The sequence below is a fragment of the Globicephala melas genome, chromosome 15 (assembly GCF_963455315.2).
Source record: "Globicephala melas chromosome 15, mGloMel1.2, whole genome shotgun sequence".
Lineage (NCBI taxonomy): Eukaryota > Metazoa > Chordata > Mammalia > Artiodactyla > Delphinidae > Globicephala > Globicephala melas.
Window position 1 is genome coordinate 43,834,594 of NC_083328.1, and position 21,532 is coordinate 43,856,125.

General features: G+C 44.4%; 1 protein-coding gene across 4 annotated transcripts in view; it reads right to left on the reverse strand.

Moving 5' to 3' along the window:
- ABHD12 (abhydrolase domain containing 12, lysophospholipase) overlaps positions 1-21,532 on the reverse strand; it is a 72,401-nt gene that overhangs the window by 20,379 nt on the left and 30,490 nt on the right. For all 4 annotated transcript variants that reach the window (XM_030872514.2, XM_060284928.2, XM_030872516.3 and 1 more), the window contains exon 2: positions 778-902. In XM_030872514.2, coding sequence (XP_030728374.1) covers positions 778-902 — 125 coding nt within the window. The remainder of the gene's footprint in view (positions 1-777; positions 903-21,532) is intronic.

Below are 21,532 nucleotides of genomic sequence, written 5' to 3' on the forward strand. Positions count from 1 at the left end.
TAATTCCACAGAAACCAAAGTATGTCAGGTTTTTTGTTTTGTTTTTTATTTTAACATCTTTATTGGGGTATAATTGCTTTACAATGGTGTGTTAGTTTCTGCTTTATAACAAAGTGAATCAGTTATACATATACACATGTTCCCATATCTCTTCCCTCTTGCGTCTCCCACCCTCCCTATCCCACCCCTCCAGGCGGTCACAAAGCACCAAGCTGATCTCCCTGTGCTATGCGGCTGCTTCCCACTAGCTATCTACCTTACTTACGTTTGGTAGTGTATATATGTCCATGCCTCTCTCTCGCTTTGTCACAGCTCACCCTTCCCCTTCCCCATATCCTCAAGTTGTCAGGGTTTTTTAAGGGGGAAAAAAAAAGATTTTTTTTTTTTAATTTAAAGAAAAAAGGCCTAATTATTTTTAAGGCACTATTTTCAGTGGTCACCTTTTCCAAGGACAGTTAACCTCCTAGACTGCACAAAGGACAGAGCATCCCCAACATGACAGCTTCAGAAGACTCTCCATGTTATCAACATTTCTACCCACCTCAGCTGAAGAAAGACCCCCCCACCATGCAGTAGTCACCTGTGCACACAAATGCCAACCCTGAAGAGCAATGCCCTTGTTACAAACATCTTTTAACTGGGAGGGGGCAAAGGGAACCTTCTGGACAATAAAAAGGCTCTATTTCCTGATCTCAGTAGTGAATATATAAATACATAAATCACCATGAAAATGAACTCCTACTAAAATGAAAGGAAACATGGACACACAGCACTTACCGAAATTCAAGAAAATCAGTTTGGCCTGTATCCCAGGACACAGTTTGATGAGAAATGGAATGGCAATGTACAACCCCACGACACAGAGGAGTATCTTCCTCAGTCGGAAGCACAGGCCCTTTCGCCTGAAAGAGAAAAGCAGTGAGCAGGTCAAAGGCAGGAGTGAGTCTGCTGTGGTTTACTAACAGCATCACTGACCACGATCCACACCTATTGTTTCCAACAAGAGTATCACCAATGATAAGAGGAGCCTCCCACCTGCTTTTGCCTTTTAATTTGCGCTTAGAACTCTACCAGAAGGGTAAAATTTGTTTCCCCGAAAGCCAAAGAAACAGTCCTGCTGATTTCCTTTGTATGCCCTGGAATCAGAACCCAGCACAGCCATCAGATCCTCAGAAAGTGCCCAACTTCATATCAGACAGTAGCTGCAACTTCACCTCAGGAGAGTGGCTGCCTCTGAGCCTCTGACTGCCCTCCTGCAAGCAAGCGTGGGCTACCCATCAGAGGAAGCACGTATGCGACAGAACCTGCCACACCAGGTCCCGGGAGGCAGCTGGCCGGAAGGCTCTGGCCATCACTGCATGTTCTCATATTTCTGCCCGCATACCCTCCAGAGGCCCCTTTTCCGGGCACCTCGGGCCAGGTCATCACCCCAGGTCTCAAGACTCTTCTAATCCACAACGAGCTCCAAGACTTCCTCATCCTGTTCCTGATCCCCTGTTAAAAAATGTCCCTAGCCCAGAGAGTCTCAAACTTCTTGGACTAAGGGCCTCTCTACAACTGAAAAATTGAGGGCCCAAAAGAGCTTCTGTTCATATGATTTGTGTGTATTACTCTTTGTTTTATGAGAAATTAAAGAAAAATTTTAAATATCTATTAAGTCATCTAATAACAATAAACAACAATAAATATAATTAACATGTTATAAAAAATGATTATATTTTCCAAAACGAAAAATTTTAGTGAGGAGATTTTTACAAATTTCTTTAAGTCAGACAGCTTAACAGAAGACAGATGGGTTCTCGTATCTGCTTCTGCATTCAATCTGCTGCAATCCCACACGTCACGCAGCATCTGGAAAGCTCCCGAAACCCCATGAGAGGATGAAAGTGAAAATGGCAAACAGCATCTCAGTGTTACCATGAAATCTCTCTGACCTCACGGACATGCTGAAGGGTTCTGGGGACCCCATGAGCCCCAAGCACACATGGAAACTGCTGCTTATCTGAGCATATCAAGTCTCAACCTCAATGGGTTTAGTTACTTATTTCTGGACTATTTCGAAAAAAAGTAAGGTGGTTTAAAAAAATATACCTTGAACTGCTGACACATGCAACAATACAACAGAAGGATCTAAATGCATTAGGCTAGGGGCTTCCTTGGTGGCACAGTGGTTTAGAATCCTCCTGCCAATGCAGGAGACACGGGTTCGAGTACTGGTCGGGGAAGATCTCACGTGCCACAGAGCAATTAAGCCCATGCACCACAACTACTGAGCCTGCGCTCTAGAGCCCATGTGCCACAACTACTGAAGCCCGCGCACCTAGCCTGTGCTCCGCAACAAGAGAAGCCACCGCAATGAGAAGCCCACGCGCCGCAACTAGAGAAAGCCCGCGTACAGCAATGAAGAGCAAATGCAGCCAAAAATAAATAAATAAATTTATAAAAATAAATAAAATTTTTTTAAAAAAGCATTAGGCTAAGTTAAATAAGACAGACACAAAAGACTACATACTGTATAATCCCATTTGTCTGAAATTCCAGAAAAAGCAAAACTACAGAGACAGAAATGCAGAACAGTGACCTCAGAGGCTGGGAGTAGAGGAAAGAGATTGCAAGGGGCACGAGGCAACTTTTGCAGTGATAGAAATGTTCTTTATCTGGACTGTGGTTGTGGACACATGAATGTATATGTTGGTAAATTTTATTGCATGTAAATAATACTTCAACAAAGCTGATGTAAATAATACCTCAATAAAGCTGATGACAAATATGCATATCTGACGATGTAATCCTTTCACTCATTCACCTGGCTCAGCCACCAGTCGTTACTAAGCACTGGGCACTCCTGGGGCAGTGGACAATAAGGGCAGCAGAGGATGCTATCTGCGTCTCTGCTGTGCTCTCAGCTCAGCGGGGCGGACAAAGGGCTGTGAGAGAGGCATCTGGTGCAGGGTGCCCTGACCTAGTCTGGGCTTCCAGGGAAAGGGCCACTGGTGGAAACATTAAGTCAGGAATACAGGAGTTAACTAGATGATGCAGGAGAAGTTTAAAAGGGCATCTTAAATTCCATGTACAGTCTACCCATTCACTGAGGAAAGGCATACGATGTAGTGGTTAAGGTGCCGGCTCTGAAGTCAAATGATCTGGTCCAGCATCCAATCTACCACTTACTAGCTGTCATATTCCTCTTGAACAAAAAATATATATATAAATAGAAATGAAAAAAATGTATCTACCTGTAGCAATAAGGATCTTCTACATTAAAATCATTTTCTTCCGGATTGAGTTATTATAATTATCATACACATTAATCAAAATGACAAATATGTTATATTTTCGGTAAATTATTATTAAGCATGAAAAGTAAACTTTTTTTTTTTTTTTTAGCGGTACGCGGGCCTCTCACTGCTGTGGCCTCTCCCGTTGCGGAGCACAGGCTCCGGACACGCAGGCTCAGCGGCCCAGCCGCTCCGCGGCACGCGGGATCCTCCCGGACCGGGGCATGAACCCGCGTCCCCTGCATTAGCAGGCAGACCCTCAACCACTGCGCCACCAGGGAAGCCCCGAAAAGTAAACTTTTATTGAAAATACATCTTTAAATGAGATGGATTCCACTACTTTCCCAAATGCATCATGTCTCTCTCTATATATTACTTATTGATAGAAAAAAGTGGGGGGGGTTAGCATTAATTCTATTTCTGTTTTTGGTTTTTAAACATATAAGTATTGAGAACTTGTTCACATCAGTAAAAGGGAGTGGAAGTTTACTAGTATCACCACTTCTTCAGGGTTACATGCTCAAAATCACACAGTAAAAAAACTCAAATAAGCCCTTTTTCATTTTTGTTGACAGCTAAGAATTTGACACCACCTGACTTGTAAAATTTTGATGCAGTCATTAGACATTCACTTTCTCAGCTTTTACCAAGAACTGAGCCCTCTTGCCTTGACCTTGACCTGCCTTTAGCAAGAATCCTGCTAAGCCATCCCCCACCTTGATATCTGATCAAGTCCCTCATCCCCCCACCTTTGATGTCTAAACCCTTGACCTGCCTTTAGCAAGAGTCCCTCCACCCTTGATATCTCCTCAGTAATTTTTCATCCCCTGATCCCCTAACTCTACTTTCTGTCTGGAAATCCCAAGCCGTCTCCTCAGAAGGCATCCCAGAGAGGGCTGTACGCGTGCCTGACCTTTCTACCGGCTCCTTCTGTCCACCCTGCCAGGCCTTTTCCTTCCCACCCCAGCCCCACCTCCCTACAGCCACTAGAGCTTTAGGCCCCTGCCTACATGGGGGGCTGTTAAGGGACTCAGGGACTCCACACAGCCTCTACCTGAGGATGAAAAGGAAAAATGACATATTGGAAATAGGTCAGGTGTTTTACTCACGCAGCTGGGCTGTGGAAACACCCAGACTGCTGCTTGGTATTCTCAAAAAGTCCCTCACCTGAAATTCAGTCCATTGCCTCCACAGGATTACATATCATGGGAAATGAAAATCTTAAAAGTCAAATATAGTAAAAAAGCATTAGTCCTCATCTTGAGCAGGTACCTTAAATTGTTCCATTTCCCCAAAACTAAATTCAGATAAAAAGATAAATAAAGCAGGGCAAAGACGAGAACCAACTCTTACGTTACATAAGCTGCTGAGTTTTGTGTGACTGTGATTATGCTGACTGGTGGCTCAGCTGTCAGGACGAGTGCAGTAAGATCTCTCTTTGTATCTGACTGTTTACATATGTATGGACATATGTTTGTGTATGTATGTACATATGTAAGCTACAGCTGACCCTTGAACAGCGAAGGGGTTAGGGGTGCCAACCCTCCATGCAATTGAAAATCTGAGTATAACTTAAAGTTGGCCCTCCATTTTTGCAGTTCTGCTTCTGTGGATTCAACCAACCATGGATCATGTGGTACTGTGGTACGTCTTTGGTGAAAAAAAAATCTGTTTATGAGTGGACCTGCCTGCATAGTTCAAACCCGTGTTGTTCAAGGGTCCACTGTATTTGTGATGTTTTCCTAGCCCTGGATGGTATTACCAAATTAATTTATAAAACCCCCTTAAGGAGCTCTGTTCCAATTGGTTTAAAGAGAAATAAGTGACAAGTTAAATATTCCTAAAACTCCCAGAAGTATAAGAACCCAAATATTTTTCAAGCTCATGTATAAATAAAACCAGTTTAGTGGTGTCAGTTTAATAAAAGCAGTTGTCCTCTTGAAACAGGAGGGAAGGGGGCAGGGCACAACCTTTAAAAGAGTGACACAGCCAAAGAACAAGACAAAAACTGGTTAGAACCAACTAGATCCAAGATGGTGGAAGATTCGACTTCCAGTAGACCTCGAGCCTCATTATATGCTAATTGTAATGCATTCGCTAAATGACGTACCCACCAGTGCCATGACAGTTCTGAGGCCAACCAAAAAAGGCCAAAAGCGAGCGGTGGCCCAATTCCTAGAAATCCCTGCCCCTTCCCCCGAAATAGCTGGAATAATCCTGCTCATTAGCCTATGAAATTTACCCAGCCCATAAAAACTAACCACACCATATTTTGGGGACTTTCACCTTCTGAGATGGTCCACACTCTGTGGAGTGTGTTTCTCTCTAAATAAATCCACTTCTACCTATCACTGTGTCTCTCAGTCGACAAGACATAAAGAACCTGAGCTTCATGAGTCCTGAGACCAGCTGTGTGACCTCAATTAAAAGACAGTGGGTTTTGACCAGGTTCAACTCCCGGCATGTGGGTTCAAGTCCCACCTGAAGTGCATGGTTTCACTCTGAGTTATCAGCGTTAAGTATAATATGAGCACACATTATTTGACTAATAAACCCAGGTAGAATAACAACCTAATATAATCTACTAGATTATTAAGATTATAAAAATTACAAACTCAACCTAAGAATAAAAGTACAAGTAGATATGCAGTAAAATTGCTTGAAATCCATTATTTCATGTATATCAAGTGCAGCAATAAAACAAAACCCACGTATTTAACTAAGGTTTTTATTCTGTGATTTTTTTGAAACTTGCCTAACACACGTGTTATAAAAATAATAAACAGGGAAATAACTTGATGATGGCTAGCTTACAGCATTCATGAAACAATCCCAGTATAACTGTTAAGAACCAGTGTATCGGACTTCCCTGGTGGCGAAGTGGTTAAGAATCTGCCTGCCAGTGCAGGGGACATGGGTTCAATCCCTGGTCCAGGAAGATCCCACATGCCGCGGACCAACTAAGCCTGTGGGCCACAACTACTAAGCCTGTGCTCTAGAGCCCGCAAGCAACAACTACTGAAGCCCGCGCGCCTAGAGCCCGTGCTCCACAGCAAGAGAAGCCATTGCAATGAGAAGCTCGTGCACCACAACGAAGAGTAGTCCCCACTCGCTGCAACCAGGGAAAGCCCACGAGCAAAAACGAAGACCCAACGTGGCAATCAATCAATCAGTCAATAAATAAATAAATATAAAAGAACCAGTGTATCAGGCTGACGTGATATAAAAGTTTTATGAATGGATTTTTCAACAATAGCTGAAACCAAACAGGACTCTGTGGGACCCTCCTGGGCACAAAAGCCCTTCTGCAACCCCTGTTTCTAGGAGATAGGCTTCACTCAGCCTCCTTGACCTTCCCTGATTTCCAAAAGGCAGATTCAAACAGTTGCTAATTGGGGAAGGGAGGCAATGAGAAACAAGGGAGGGGCAGTCAAGAACAACAGTGCACACTTGGGGCAGGGTCCTGGTTCCTCCTCAAGGGATATACAAAACAATATCTTTGAGTGTCTTCTGCAGGAACTAAGGTCCCCATCCAGGCGGAGGATGGTAATTTCAGGCTGAGCACAAGATTCCCGTAGCACCATCGTAATACCTCACCACCAACCAATCAGAAGAAAGTTACACACCCTGCAGCCCTCACCCCAAATTTTGCCTATAAAAACTTTTCCACCAAAGCCATCAGGGGTCTTTGAGCATGAGCCACCGGTTCTCCTTGCTTGGCCCTGCAATAAACCTTTCTCTGCTCCAAACTCTGATGTGCTGGTTTGTTTGGCCTCACTGTGCATTGGGCACACTAACTTCGGTAACAAACATTTATCTTTTTCCCCCTACCTGATCCCTCCAGAATTCAGAGACTCTGACTATTCTTATTTTCATGGCAATGTAGTTACTTGCATAACTTCAGCAAGAATCCGTCTTCCTTGTGCAGAACACAATTGGAAACACTGATTATATAACCAAGGCTTTGACTGGAATGGCATATTTTAAAATGGTTCATAGAATTGTATACGACCAGACAGCTTTAAGGAACTAAGGCTGACTTTAGGGAACCAATGTTTACAAACACCTCTTAGAAAAATAGGCCTGGTACCTAATTTACATAGCTCCCAGCCTTACTTACAGGTCACTTCCTGGCAGGCCCCAAAACTGTAGGATATTTTAAGGACTTCAGGAAGATAGGAATTCATCCAAATCTGTAGGTACTGCAGTTCTTGACTTGGCTTCCTAGCTTCGAAAGACTTTTAAAAGTCTGAGATTCTTATAAAATGTTCCAGCAAAGCAAACTTTTAAGAGGCCTGTGTGGTCAACTGGCATGCTTGCTGCACTTATGTAAATGATTCGGCCAAATCTTTTTTTTTTTAATAAAGAAAAATAATCTTACTTTGAGTATCTCTGATCAAAGAAGGACATGACTGTGGAGAGAAATTTTATGTTTCAACAGAAAACTGTAACACACCCTTGTGGGTTATTCAGATTTCTAGTCCTGTTCATTATCTTTGAGGTTTTATTATCTATCTGTAAACTAGTCTAGATCCTGCCCTCTTGTACATTTTATCAGTCTTCACCGAATTCTCAATTCTTTGGGTTTCCTTCAATGCCTGGTTACAACCCTCCAAGTTAACATTTCTAATTTTCTTCACACCCTCTGACTGCCCGGTTCCTCAATGGGACTCCAGGCTGTTGTGCAGTTTCCCCTTCCCTGAGGATCAGAAAAGTCCTTCCAGATGAAGCTGGTCAACTTGATGTAAACCTTTTCGAGGCTTCACCACAGCAGATCACGTGTGGGATGCCATTACCAAAGACATTCAAACTGCAAACCAGGAAATCCATCTTATTGCCATCCTCCCTCCACAACCTAAAAATGCTTCAAACTCAACGTTTAAATATCTTCTCAACTGACTGCCCTCTGGACTCAGAAAATGGGTTTAGAATCTGCTCCAACCATTAATCTTTGTTTTTCTTTTTGTTTGCTTGTTCTAACCCAAGGTCTTCTTTCCTACTGCAGATTGCCTACTTCTCACCTTCTCAGCTGAGTCTTCTCTCTGCAGCAATCAACCAGCTCCTTGCTTGTGAAACTTCTTGGGAAGTTTCAACTGGGGGAATGTGGGGACTGACAACCCAAAAGAAATGGTCAAAATTACTTCAAAATGAAAACATCTGATTTCTAATAGATGCAGAAAGAAATCTCATTGGAAATTCCCTCCTCTGCCTAAGGCAGAGCTCTAGAAGAGTAGCTGCCACAAACTGCCCTTGGGGAGGTCTCCAGTCAGGGAGGTGACTGACCGTGGGCACAGGACATCCAAAAACACTATATCAACAAGCCTCAGTCCTGCCCCTCCCCTTTATGAAACTGGCAATATAAACCCTTTCCCTCTGGCTGTTTGGGTAGCTGCTCTCCTTACAGAGCACTCCCACATGCGTAATAAACTTTTTTCCTGTTAATCTGTCTACTGTCAATTACTTCAGATGTAAATTTATGCTGGAAAAGTTTTTCTCTCAGCAGCACAATCATCGGGTCTGGCCATCTTTCTCCAACAGATGAAGTCCTTCCAGCAGGGACCCCGTCTTTCACCTTTGTCTCTGTGGTAGCTAAGTCAATGCCACGCCTACAGTTTGTGCTCAGTGAATGTTTGATCAAAGAATTACTGCCCCATGATCATTAATGCAGAAAATTATCAGAACCACCACCAATTTCTCTGGGCTCCAACTACACTTGAGTTCCACAGTTTTTTTCTATTTCATAGTTTGTGTCTTCAACCAAGCATCTACACTGAAAGTTACTCTGGTTGACAGTCACTTGGTTGTGTATTAGAATCTTTGGAGAAATTTACAAAATATCAATGCCTGGAACTTGCTTCAGAAATTCTAGTTTTGGAAATTCCCTGGCGGTCCACTGCAGGAGGCATGGGTTTGCTCCCTGGTCAGGAAACTAAGGTCCTGAATGCCGTGCAGCGTAGCCAAAAAAAGAAAAAGAAAAAATAATAATAAAACTAAAGAAAGAAAAAAAAGAAATTCTAGTTTTATTGGTCTGAAGTATGACTTGAGGAGACCACAGCTGCCTGCCCACCCAGCAGCCCCTGAGCACCTCAGCACTTGCTGAGACAGGAAGGGGGCAGGGCATAACCTTTAAAAGAATGACAGCCATCAAGGACACAACATAAACTGGTTAGAACCAACCAGCTCCAAGATGGTGGACGAGTTGACTTCCACTAGACCTTGAGCCTCAGTATAGGCTCACTGTAATACAACATGCTAAATAACACATCCACAGGCGCCATGACAGTTCCAAGGCCAACCATAAAGGTCACAAAGTGGACAGTGGCCCAATTCCTGGAAATTCCCATCCTTTCCCCAAAATAGTTGTAATACTCCTCCCACTCATTAGCCTATGAAATTACCCACCCCTATAAAAACTGACAACCCCGTACCCTGGTGCCTCTCACCTTCTGAGATGGCTTACACTCTGTCTATGGAGTGTGTATCTCCCTGAATAAACTTCCTTTTTTAAAAAATTAATTAATTAATTTATTTTTGGCTACATTGGATCTTCGTTGCTGCGCACGGATTTTTCTCTAGTTGCGGCGAGCAGGGGCTACTCTTTGTTGCGGTACATAGGCTTCTCATTGAGGTGGCTTCTCTTGTTGCGGAGCACAGGCTCTAGGTGCACGGGCTTCAGTAGTTGTGGCATGTGGGCTCAGTAGTTGTGGCCTGTGGGCTCTAGAGTGCAGGCTTAGTAGTTATGGCACACGGGCTTAGTTGCTCCGTGGCACGTGGGATCTTCCCAGACCAGGGCTCAAACCCATGTCCCCTGCATTGGCAGGCAGATTCTTAACCACTGCGCCACCAGGGAAGTCCCCGAATAAACTTTCTTATTACTTTACTATGGCTCACTCTTGAATTCTTTCCTGCGCAAAGCCAAGAACCCACACTCAGTGGCCATCCCCCGTCCCAGGAACTCACCTGAGACCTGGGACATGACCATCCTCTCTGGCCCCACTTTCTTTCCTGCGACACTGCCACTTACTTCACCTTCACGGCCTTTCCCTCTGTCCCTGCCGAGCCAGACTCAATGCCCATGATCATTAAGGTGCCACCACCCGCACTTCAGAGTTTTGTATGGCATCTCCCTTCCCCTGGGGTTGGAACAGGCCAGTAAGGGTGCTGAGCACGCCTGAATCCTTCCTGAGAGTCTCTGCAGAAACCTAGGAGGGGGCTTCCCTAGTAGCGCAGTGGTTGAGAGTCCACCTGCCGATGCGGGGGACACGGGTTCGTGCCCCGGTCCGGGAAGATCCCACCTGCCGCGGAGTGGCTGGGCCCGTGAGCCATGGCCGCTGAGCTTGCGCGTCCGGAGCCTGTGCTCCGCAACAGGAGAGGCCACAACAGTGAGAGGTCCGCGTACCGCAAAAAAAAAAAAAAAAAACCCAAAAAAAACAAACTAGGAGGGACAGAGAACTGGGGACAAAGGAAGCCACCCTGGAGTGGCCAAAGGAGCCCTTCAGTCTCTCAGGACAAGACCTGAAGGTTCTAATTTTAAGACTTAAACCACTTTCATAAGCAAACAAACAAAAAGGAGTTTTTGGCCTCGACAGATCAAATAAGCTCAATGAAGCAGGAAACTATCTGGCAGTAAGCAAAAAACCAATAACCAGAATTTGGCCCTAAGGACTGCTCCTACCTGCAGTGCCAGTTCACCACCGTGGGAGGTGGAAGCCAGACACAGGGGTGCATGCTGTCCCAAAAGCAGGATGGCAGGCAGGAACGGCAGTGAAGGAGACACCTACTGGCTCCCACAGTGGGAGGACTCTCCTGCAACTGACCTCAGCTCTGGTGCCAAAACAGGTCCTTCCACAGAAGTTCATTCACACTTATGGCTGACTTCTTGGCAACAACTGCCAGGCCTCATGCCTTCGGGGCTAAAATGTTGTATGTAAGTCCCAGGTTCCAGATGAGAAACTGAGGCTCGTGTATGAGCACACGGTCCATGTGGAACTGAACGCAGGCCATCTTTCCTGATGTCCAAGACAAAGACGTTCTTGGGTCAGACCATTCACAGAGACACACAGGATCCCAAGCGACCTGGGGAACATGACGACACCAAACCAAATCCAGCAAGCCACACTACTGAGTCCGCAAAATCCTATGCAAGACAGGACTGTACTGTCAGAAAAAATTAATAAAGGTTACACTAGAAGAAAAATGAACTTGTCTGGTCTGCTCAGCTCTTGGCCATCCATCCCATCTTCTCAGAACGACAGTCTTCACACCCCCTCCAGCAGTTCAGACCAAGAAACTGGCCCCATCGCTTCTCTGTCTGCTCGCTTATCTGACCTGGGCTTTCCCTTTCCTACCTCTCTTTTTCTTCTCCTTCCGTGCCTTCTAAAGAGATACTCAAACATAATTAAACTGCTTTGAACAATGGAAGCATTATTTCTTTGTAAGAGGTTTGAGCTGTCAAAGTCTCTCTTTGGAACAGGAAATGGGAAAAATAACAGGACCATCATTCCCAAAGGCCCCCACCTCATACAAACACTACCGTGTCCTCTGCGGGGCTAGAGCTGGAAATTCTGTATTATATGGAACCAGCAGGTGTTAAGAAGTGAACCCTGTCGGATACTCTGTCAATCCGCAGCTGGAAAACAGTTCATGCAGGACATCAAGACTAACAGGGGTTCACTCTCATTCTCTGCTAACAAAGGAAAACAGGCAGATAACAAATGAAGATTTTAAACAACAAAGCCCTGTCCCCATTTTAAGGTCAAGACAGAAAATAAGAATGAGGCTGCACTCATCATGTTTAATGAGAAAGGCTGTGTCTCTGAGCTCAGCCTAAGAAAACTTCCTGTGGATGGAGCTGTCATTAAAAAAAAAATTTTTTTTAACCATTTCCTGCCAAAAGAGCAAAACCCTTTCTTTGAGCAAACTGAAAAGGTATATATTTTTAAAGATCTTTCATTGCATGCCACCAAATGAAAGTTGTCATTTATACTTTAAGGAGGCTGTCTTCTTTCTCCCCACTTTGAGCTGTGAAACTAGGGCAATAATATGAAGCACTGATGGGTAGATAAAGAGAGGCCTTTCTTGGGACTTCCCTGGTGGTGCAGTGGTTAATACTCTGCACTCCCAAAGCAGGGAGGTGGGTTCAATCCCTGGTCAGGGAACTAGATCCCACATGCACGCCGCAACCAAGAGTTCGCATGCCACAAACATGGAGCTGGCAAGTCACAACTAAGGAGCCCGCCTGCTGCAACTAAGACCCAGTGCAACCAAATAAATAAAATTAAATTTAAAAAAAAGAGAGAGAGAGAGAGACCTTTCTTGAAAGAACAGAAGCCAAATCTAGGAACCAAGGAAGCCCAAAAGATGTTCTTTACTGAGGAAAACTTCAGTGAATGAGCTTGTTTATATCAATGTAGTTCCTGCACTATGGAGATGAAAAACAAAAGTATACCTTAGTGTGTTCCAGTCAAACAGCACCTGCCAAACTGAACAGGAGAAATGATACCTAAGGCCAGGCCCCCACAGTAACTCCTGCTGGTGTGCCTGCTCCCAGCACCTGACGCTGTGGAGGCTTCATTCCCCACAGGCCCTCTGCAGGGCAGCTGGCACAAGCCCTCAGACTTCCCTTAGGCAATAAATGCTCAGTGCTTGCAAGATTCTCTATGCAACTAAGCTTATCAGCTTCCAAACAGCCATTTCCCATGAGCTGCTCCTACACCCAATGGTTTAAAACTGTTGGGAACTGGCCACCCTCTCTTTCCTGGACATGTGACCTCAGCCAGCATACCCACTGCTGCTGTGGACGTGTCCACCTCTCTAGCATCAGGACTGGAGCCCTTCAGGGACCAACCTGGGGACCGACCCCACCTCCACGAGCCCCGGTGAGCAACCCTCAGATGCGCCCAGACAGGCAGAAGGGCTGCAGTTCTGGGAAAATGTGTGAGAAGGCAGGTGCAGGAATGGCACCTGCTTCCCCTCCGATTTCCAAATTGATAGTGATTTGCTTTTCACCTTACTGTTCCCGAGTTAGATGTTTCAATAACCTGCCTGATTCCTCTACCAGGGGAGGGAACAGAGTGCTGGGTGAAGACTCAGAGCAAGGCCCCCATCCAGTAAAACAGCCCCTCAGGCAGCTGGGGCCCTTGCGGTGTTTCCCTCCAGCGGGAGCACCTGTAAAGTGCGAGGCACCGTGCTCCCAAACCTGGGCTCTGCATAGCAGTGGAGACAGAGATGGCCTGTCACTCCTCACAGCCCGACTCTCTGAGCCTCGGTTCCCCCACTCTAATGGAATCTACCTGAAAGGTCCGTTGTGCAGAGTAAACGAACAAGGACATGAAATGCTCAGCATGGTCATGGTCTCGGTCTCGCACATGGAGAAGGAACACTGAGCTGAACTGAAAGAGCTTCTGTCCTGGGCTGGCTTTGTCCAGCCCTGCTTGGCCGAACCACCCAGCTGAGCTCTAATTTCCTGCTCTGGTATCCTAAATTACAATTACTCTTTAACCACGTTAGTGCTTAAAAGCAGTAGTTTCGTGCTTCAGAAATGACGCCAGTAACGTGGCATGCAGCATCAGAAGGGAAGCTAAGCGGGAAGTGGGTGCAGGGCTGTGGTGGGGCTGCCAGCCTCCTCCGGGGTGGACCCCACCCGGCTCTGGCAGCTCACAGGCAGACCCACCTCACTTCTGTGGCCCTCGGTCCCCAGGACACTTGCATTTTCTAGCAGAGTCACAGGACCTTCCTGTTCAGCTTGAGTGGTGTTCTGCCCTAGGCCCCCAGGACATGCCCTAAGGCAGCGAAGAGGGGAGCACAGTGCTCTGTGCTGTGGGCCCAGTGCTACTCAACTGTCATCTGCTAAAAATAGCCGAGCCCATCAGCTCTTGCACAGAATACATGGCAGTCGCCAGGGCCACTCACCGTTCTCTCTGGCTCTGTGCCTCCCTGGGCCCAGGGCAGGATGGCACACCCCCCTTTCCCTTTAGAGTTAGGGGCGGCCAAGTGACTTGCTTTGGCTAAGGAAATGCGAGCAGAGAGACCATGTCCTTTCCGCCTCAGGAGCAGCAACGGCCCACAAGGTGGAGGGAGGGTGTGTGGAGCTGGAGGCCCTGCTGGCCTGGATCCTCAGTGACCACAACAAGCAGAGGCCACACCAGACACACAGTGGGGTAAGAAATACACCAGTGACCCAGGGGTTCTGCTGCATGACCTGGTCTGCCCTGACCAACACTCAGGTCAGATCAACAACGTGCAGGCCTCAAAGGACTGAGCTCCATGTACAGCGCTGTATACCCAGCTATCTTCAGTGTCTCCATGTGGAGTCCCACAGGCAAATCAAAACTACCATGTCCAAAACCAAATGCTTGATCTTCCACCCTCTCCCCCTCTGCTTCCATCTGCTTCCCCTCCAGTTCTCCATCTCAGCAAATACCTGTGCCCGTGGAAGACCCCCAGCAGTCATTCCTGATACCCCTTCTTGCCCCACCTCCACTTCCAATGCACACCAAGACTCCAAAACATTTCAAACCCATACACCTCTAGTCACCTCGTCTGCTGCCTCTCTGCTCCAGGCCAGCCACATATCTTGCCTAGACCAGCAGCCCTAAACTTTCTTGATTACACATTCAATCAGTAACATTTTTGGAACATGCCCTCAATAAATACATTCGTTTTAAATTAAACACATGTATAACTGGGTGGTTAATATCTGAATATGAATATAATTAGAAGTCCCAATATTTCCTTCCCAGACCTTAATGACTGTGTCTCATCCACCTCCTGGGTGAACCCATCCCATTTTGGAGATCAATACCTTGGTCTTCTGAAGAGACTTCTTAAATGGAACCCCCAACCCCCGCCTGCCTGCTATACAGCCAGAGAGACCCTTTTCAAAGGCAAACTTGGTCATATCACTGTCTCACTTAAACCTTTACATGCAAGAGCATCTGAAACAGGTCCCAGGGAGACTGCCCACCTCTGACCCTCGAGCTATCAGTTACCTGCACGGGCCTAATGCTTCCCCACCTCTGAGACCAGTTCATGTCCCCAGCCCTGTGCTTCCTCCAGGTTTCAGCATCAAGGTTGCTTGCTCCAAAGTCTCCCTGGCTGTTCAATCTAATTGTGCTCTCCTCTTACAATTACTTATATATTAAGGATATTGTCCCTCTGTCTGACATTTTATATATTTCTAAAATATTTCCCTCTGTCATTTGTCTTTTTATTTGGTAAAATTTGTAATTATAAGAGAATATTAAATTTTTTTCTGTTCTTATTGTATTAGTCTTTTTCTTTATGCCTTCTTCCTCTAAGGGTATACATTCTTCTCTGACCTTGACACTGGATAAGTATTCTTAAAAAAAAAGCGAAAAGATAACCTATGGAATGGGAGAAAATATTTGCAAATGATGCGACAGACAAGGGCTTAATCTCCAAAATATACAAACAGCTCATACAACTCAACAACAAAAAAACAAACAACCCAATCGAAAATGGGCAGAAGACCTTAAAAGATATTTCTCCAAAGAAGACATACAGATGGCCAGTAAGCACATGAAAAGATGCTCGACATCACTATGAGACAAATGCAAATCAAAACTACAATGAGGTAGCACCTCACACTGGTCACAATAACCATCATTAAAACATCTACAAATAACAAATGCTGGAGAGGGTGCGGAGAAAAGGGAACCCTCCTCCCACCTGTTGGTGGGAATGTAAGTTGGTACAGCCACTATGGAAAACCGTATGGAGGTTCCTAAGAAAAATAAAAATAGAATTACCATATGATCCAGCAATCCCACTCCTGGGAACATACCTGGACAAATCTATAATTCAAAAAGATACATGCAGGACTCCCCTGGTGGCACAGTGGTTAAGAATCCGCCTGCCAATGCGGGGGACACGGGTTCAAGCCCTGGTCTGGGAAGATCCCACATACTGTGGAGCAACTAAGCCCACGTGCCACAACTACTGAACCTGTGCTCTAGAGCCCGCGAGCCACAACTATTGAGCCCACATGCCACAACTACTGAAGCCCGTATACCTAGAGCCCGTGCTCCACAGCAAGAGAAGCCACTGCAATGAGAAGCCCACGCACCACAACGAAGAGTAGCCCCTGCTCACCGCAACTAGAGAAAGCCCACGTGCAGCAACGAAGACCCAAGGCAGCCAAAAATAAAATAAATTTATTTTTTTAAAAAAAGATACATGCACACCTGTGTTCATAGCAGCACTATTCACAATAGCCAAAACATGGAAACAACCTAAATGTCCATTGACAGATGAATGGATAAAGATGTGGTACATATATACAATGGACTGCTACTCAGCCACAAAAAAGAATGAAATAATGCCATTTGCAGCAACATGGATGAAACTAGAGATTATCATACTAAGTGAAGTCAGAAAGAGAAAGACAAATACCATATGATATCACTTATATGTGGAATCTAAAATAGGGCACAAATGTACCTATCTAAAAAACGGAAACAGACTCACAGACATAGAGAACAGACTTGTGGTTGCCAACGGTGGGGGGGGAGGGAGAGGGATGGACTGGGAGGCTGGGGTTAGTAGATGCAAACTATCACATTTAGAATGGATCAACAACGAAGTCCTAATATATAGCACAGGGAACTATATTCAATATCCTGTGATAAAACCATGATAGAAAAGATTATAAAAAAAAGAATGTATATATGTGTAAAATTGAGTCACTTTGCTGTACAGCAGAGACTGGCACAACACTGTAAATCAACTATATTTCAATTTAAAAAAAATCAAAAAAATTTTCTTATTTTTCTTTTACAGCTTTACATTTAATCCTGGAATATATTTTGGAATATGGTGGGAAGAAGGGTTGAGTTTATATATTCCTAAATAGTTACCCAAAAGGTTTTCTCCATCTACAATGCTGCCTTGAAGAGACATTAAAATTTTATATACAAGGCTAAAGATGGTAGATTTAACTGTTCTTTCTCAAAACCCCACAAAAATGACAGTGATTTTTTTTTAAGCATAAAACCCTAGGGGCAAAGAATGAGAGGAGAGACACCCAAACTTTAGAAGCTGGAAAGCTTCCAAATTTAGTTGACACCCCCAGGAGAGTCCTAATCCAGCATGCAAAGAGATAAGGCACGTGACAGGTGGCTCCAGTGCCTGTGGAAGGGGCTCAGGCTGGGACCCAAATCAGGAGGACAATGTGAAAAATCCCTCCAGATCCTACTTCACTGATGGGGCCACTACCCCACCCCACCAAAAGACTGAAGGTTTATTCTCTACAAAAGGTAAACAGAAGGTTTCTGGACTACAGAGGGCCAGATACTCTAAAAAACAGAAGAAATACATGAACGTTTAGAATGCAGAGAATCCCAGTCTTCTTCCTCAGTTTCCAGAGAGGTGGTGAGTTCAGGAGCAAAAAATACAGGGCAGCCTCCACACTCTGACTACCCTTCTGCTGACCTCCCAGTCCCTGGTCCCTGGCTTCCTGTTTGCAACCGTGGGAGACGTGTGTTGCTCAGAACTACTCATGACCTTGCGTCCTGCCTTCCCTAAAGGAAAACTGAGGCAGACTGATCCCAGGCAGAATTGCATTAAATCTATTTGGGAAAGAAACACCCACCATCTTTTCAATATAATGGATTCTCATCTAAAAACAAATGTATCTCTCCACTTAAACAAGTATTATTTTATGTTCTCAGTAAAGCTGAATAATTTTCTTCATAGAGATGCTATGTATTTCTTATATATTTATTCTTAGATATTATACAGTTCTTGTCTGTATAATATGTGAATATGAGCTGTATAATATGTGAAATAGAGCTTATCCTGTTACATTTTTCTAGCTGGCTAGTTACTGGTATATAAGGAAGCTATTAATTGCTGTATATTTATTTTGCATTTGAAAATCTAACTGAGCTCCAATAGTTCTGAGAATTTTTTGGTTGATTTTTATTGGAGTTTTCCAGTTAAAAATTCATTATCTGCAAGCAAGCAATGAAACTTTTTGCTCCTCTTTATAGGTTTATCTTTTAACATTTTCTTAACTTCCCATAATATCTAGAGTATTCAGAATAATATTTTACAGTAGCAGTGAGTACAGATGAAAAGTCTTGCTTCTTCAATTGAATTTCCATTCATCTAACAAATATTTATCAGGCATCTACTATGTGCCAGGCAGTAAATAAAATGTTTGACATTTTACTTTTTATTACAATGTTGGTTGATGAGATAGATGTCTTTGATCAATATTTAATGTTAAGTGTAATAAATAGTAGACTTGTCAGTGAAACAGTAGAATATGAAGGTACAAAAGGCAGCTTTAGAAAAAACAAACGTAAGCATCTGCATTTCCATCCACTTGAGAATCTCTAAGCCTGGGGTGTCTTGTGCCGCGAATGGAGTAGAAAAGCCTCCTGCTGCACCACAGCAGGAAACAGGGTGACCAAATGCCCCAGGACCATGCCATCCTGCCCTCTGGGTCAAGGCCATTCTGAGACTCTACTGAAGTAGCTCTTGAATTCATTCTCCTTCCATTTTCATTTGACCAAAACAAAGACTCACAATGAGACAATACTGTGAGAATTTATCTTCAGTGCAAAGGGCTACAGAGCTACAGTATTTTGTGACATCTTCTGTTATTGAAACACGTAGCACATGTAGAAACACATATTAAACAATGAAGTTCCATCTTCACCTATATTTTGGCAAAGAATAAGAATACTGACGGGGGGACTTCCCCGGTGGCGCAGTGGTTAAGAACCGGCCTGCCAATGCAGGGGACATGAGTTCAATCCCTGGTCCGGGAAGATCCCACAATACCTCAGAGCAACTAAGCCCACGCACCACAACTACTGAGCCCGCATGTCACAACTACTGAAGCCTGCGCGCCTACAGCCCATGCTCCGCAACAAGAGCTCGCGCACCTCATCAGAGCAGTCCCCGCTTGCTGCAACTAGAGAAAGCCCGCGCGCGGCAACAAAGACCCAACGCAGCCGAAGATAAAAATAAATAAATTTATATGTATAAAAAAATACTGACAGGGAATTCCCTGGTGGTCCAGTGGTTAGGGCTCCTTGCTTCCACTGCAGGGGACATGGGTTTGATCCCTGGTCCAGGAAGTAAGACCCATCAAGCTGTGCAGTGGCAAAAAAAAAGAATACTGACTATACCAAAACAGTAAGTATGAGCAAACACCCTGCCCACTGCCAGAGGGCCCTGCTCTCTGACCAAGCAATTCCATCCACTCTTAAGGACTGACCACAAAGGAGGAGAGCATCCTAGTATGTCAGGAAGGCTCTGCACAGATGTCCTCTCTGTAACACAGTCTGTGAGAGGAAAATGGAATATGCTCGCAATATGCAACAGGGATTACTTTTTCATAGCTTTATGCCCTCTCTGATAACAGATAAATGTAGAAAACTTGCAAACTGCATAAAAGCATTGAAAAGAGAATAAAAATAACCCCAAATCATATGATCCTATAGGAGCCTCTGTTAATATACTAGCATAGTATATTCTTATAAACTTGATGCCATATAAAGTTAGGATCTGTGGTGGAGATGGCCAGCAGATCTCCAGAAGTCTGTACTCACCCTTCCCTAGGGCAGAGGTGATGATGGGAAATGTCTACATTTCCAGTCAGACTACATTTCCAGCCCACCTGGGGAGCAGGCGAAGCTGAGTGAGCAGGCTCACCAGAGCAATGTGATTCTGGCAGTGTGCGTGTAGTTGTCGGTACTAATTTGGTAAAGTAGCTGGTATCAATGCTGACATGAGCTTATATTCTACATGCTTATTTTTGTTTTTCGTTTACCAATAATTCTGTTAAAGGTCACATGTTTACATATTTCAAAAAGTAAAATATAGTCTCACTGACAAGTCGCCTCCATGCATTCGGATAACCACTTTTATTACATACTTATTTATCCTCCCAGCGTTTCCTTATGCAAATACATGTACATGTTCTCATCCTTCTCTTTCTCATACAAAAGGGGGACACTACACACTGTAAGCTGTTTCACACCTTGATTTTTCTCTATCAACAATATACCCGGGCAGTCTCTCCCTGTCAATTCACACCTATGTTGCAGCCCCACAATATTTCACTGGGTTGATACATCCTAGGGCATTAAACCAGTCTCCTACCACTGGACACTGAGGCTGTTTCCAGCAGTCAGTGCACCACGAATCATCTGTACAAGTGCAATTTTGTATGTGCAAGTGCACACTGGATAGTCCCAGAATGGAAACTGTTGGATCAAAGAGTAAATGCATCTGTGATTAAGAGATTACTCTCAAATTCCTGCTTCCCTCAAAGCCTCACTAGCAAAATCGTTGTCTAAGATGCATGTGTGCCAATCTGATAGGTGAGAAATGGCATCTTGGTGTAGTTTTGATCTGATTTCTCTAATTATGAATAAGTATGGTTGAGCACCCTTTCACATACTGAAGGGATATGGTATTTCTTTTTCTATTAATTATGCATGCCCTTTGCATATTTTCCATTGGGTTTTGATCTTTTTCTTTTCAATTCCCAGAAGCTCTTTATCTATTAAAGCAATTAGCCCCTTATCTAAATGAGTTGCAAATATTTTGTTCTTTTTTCATTAGTGATATCACGCAGATGTTCTTTGTATTCATGTTTCTGGAATTTCCGTCCTGTCTCAATGGCTTGTTACTCGGAGTTGCTGCCATCCTGCAGAACCTGAACACAGCAGCATGGTCCAGTCTGTACTCACACTCCCCTCCACAGGGCTCCTGGCACTCCTGTATGTTGTTGGTTCAGAATCAGCTCGTGTGGAACCCGAGAGAACCAGGTTGGCATTTTTACTTGGAATTTTGTTAAATGAATAATCAAACTTCGGGAGATTAGGCAGTTTATGATGCGAGCTTTCCAACTCAAGAACAAATAGGTCCTTACGTTTGTTCAAGTCTACTTCTGTGTCCTCCGAGAATGTCTGAAGTTTTCCTCTTACAGATTTTGTGTACTTCTTTCCAAGGCATTATTCCTTATAGGCATTTTTTGTTATTGACTTTATTTGGTCTTCTCTTCCATTATATCTCACAACCAATTTTTGTTGCTCTGCCTCCAGTGGCTGTGTGACCCTAGGCAAGCTACCTGTCTGTGCCTTGATTTCCTCATCTGTGAAATGGGGACTACAGTACCTTGTGAGGTAGTTGTAAACATTTAAAAGTTAATACAGGGGGGCTTCCCTAGTGGTGCGGTGGTTGAGAGTCTGCCTGCCGATGCAGGGGACGCGGGT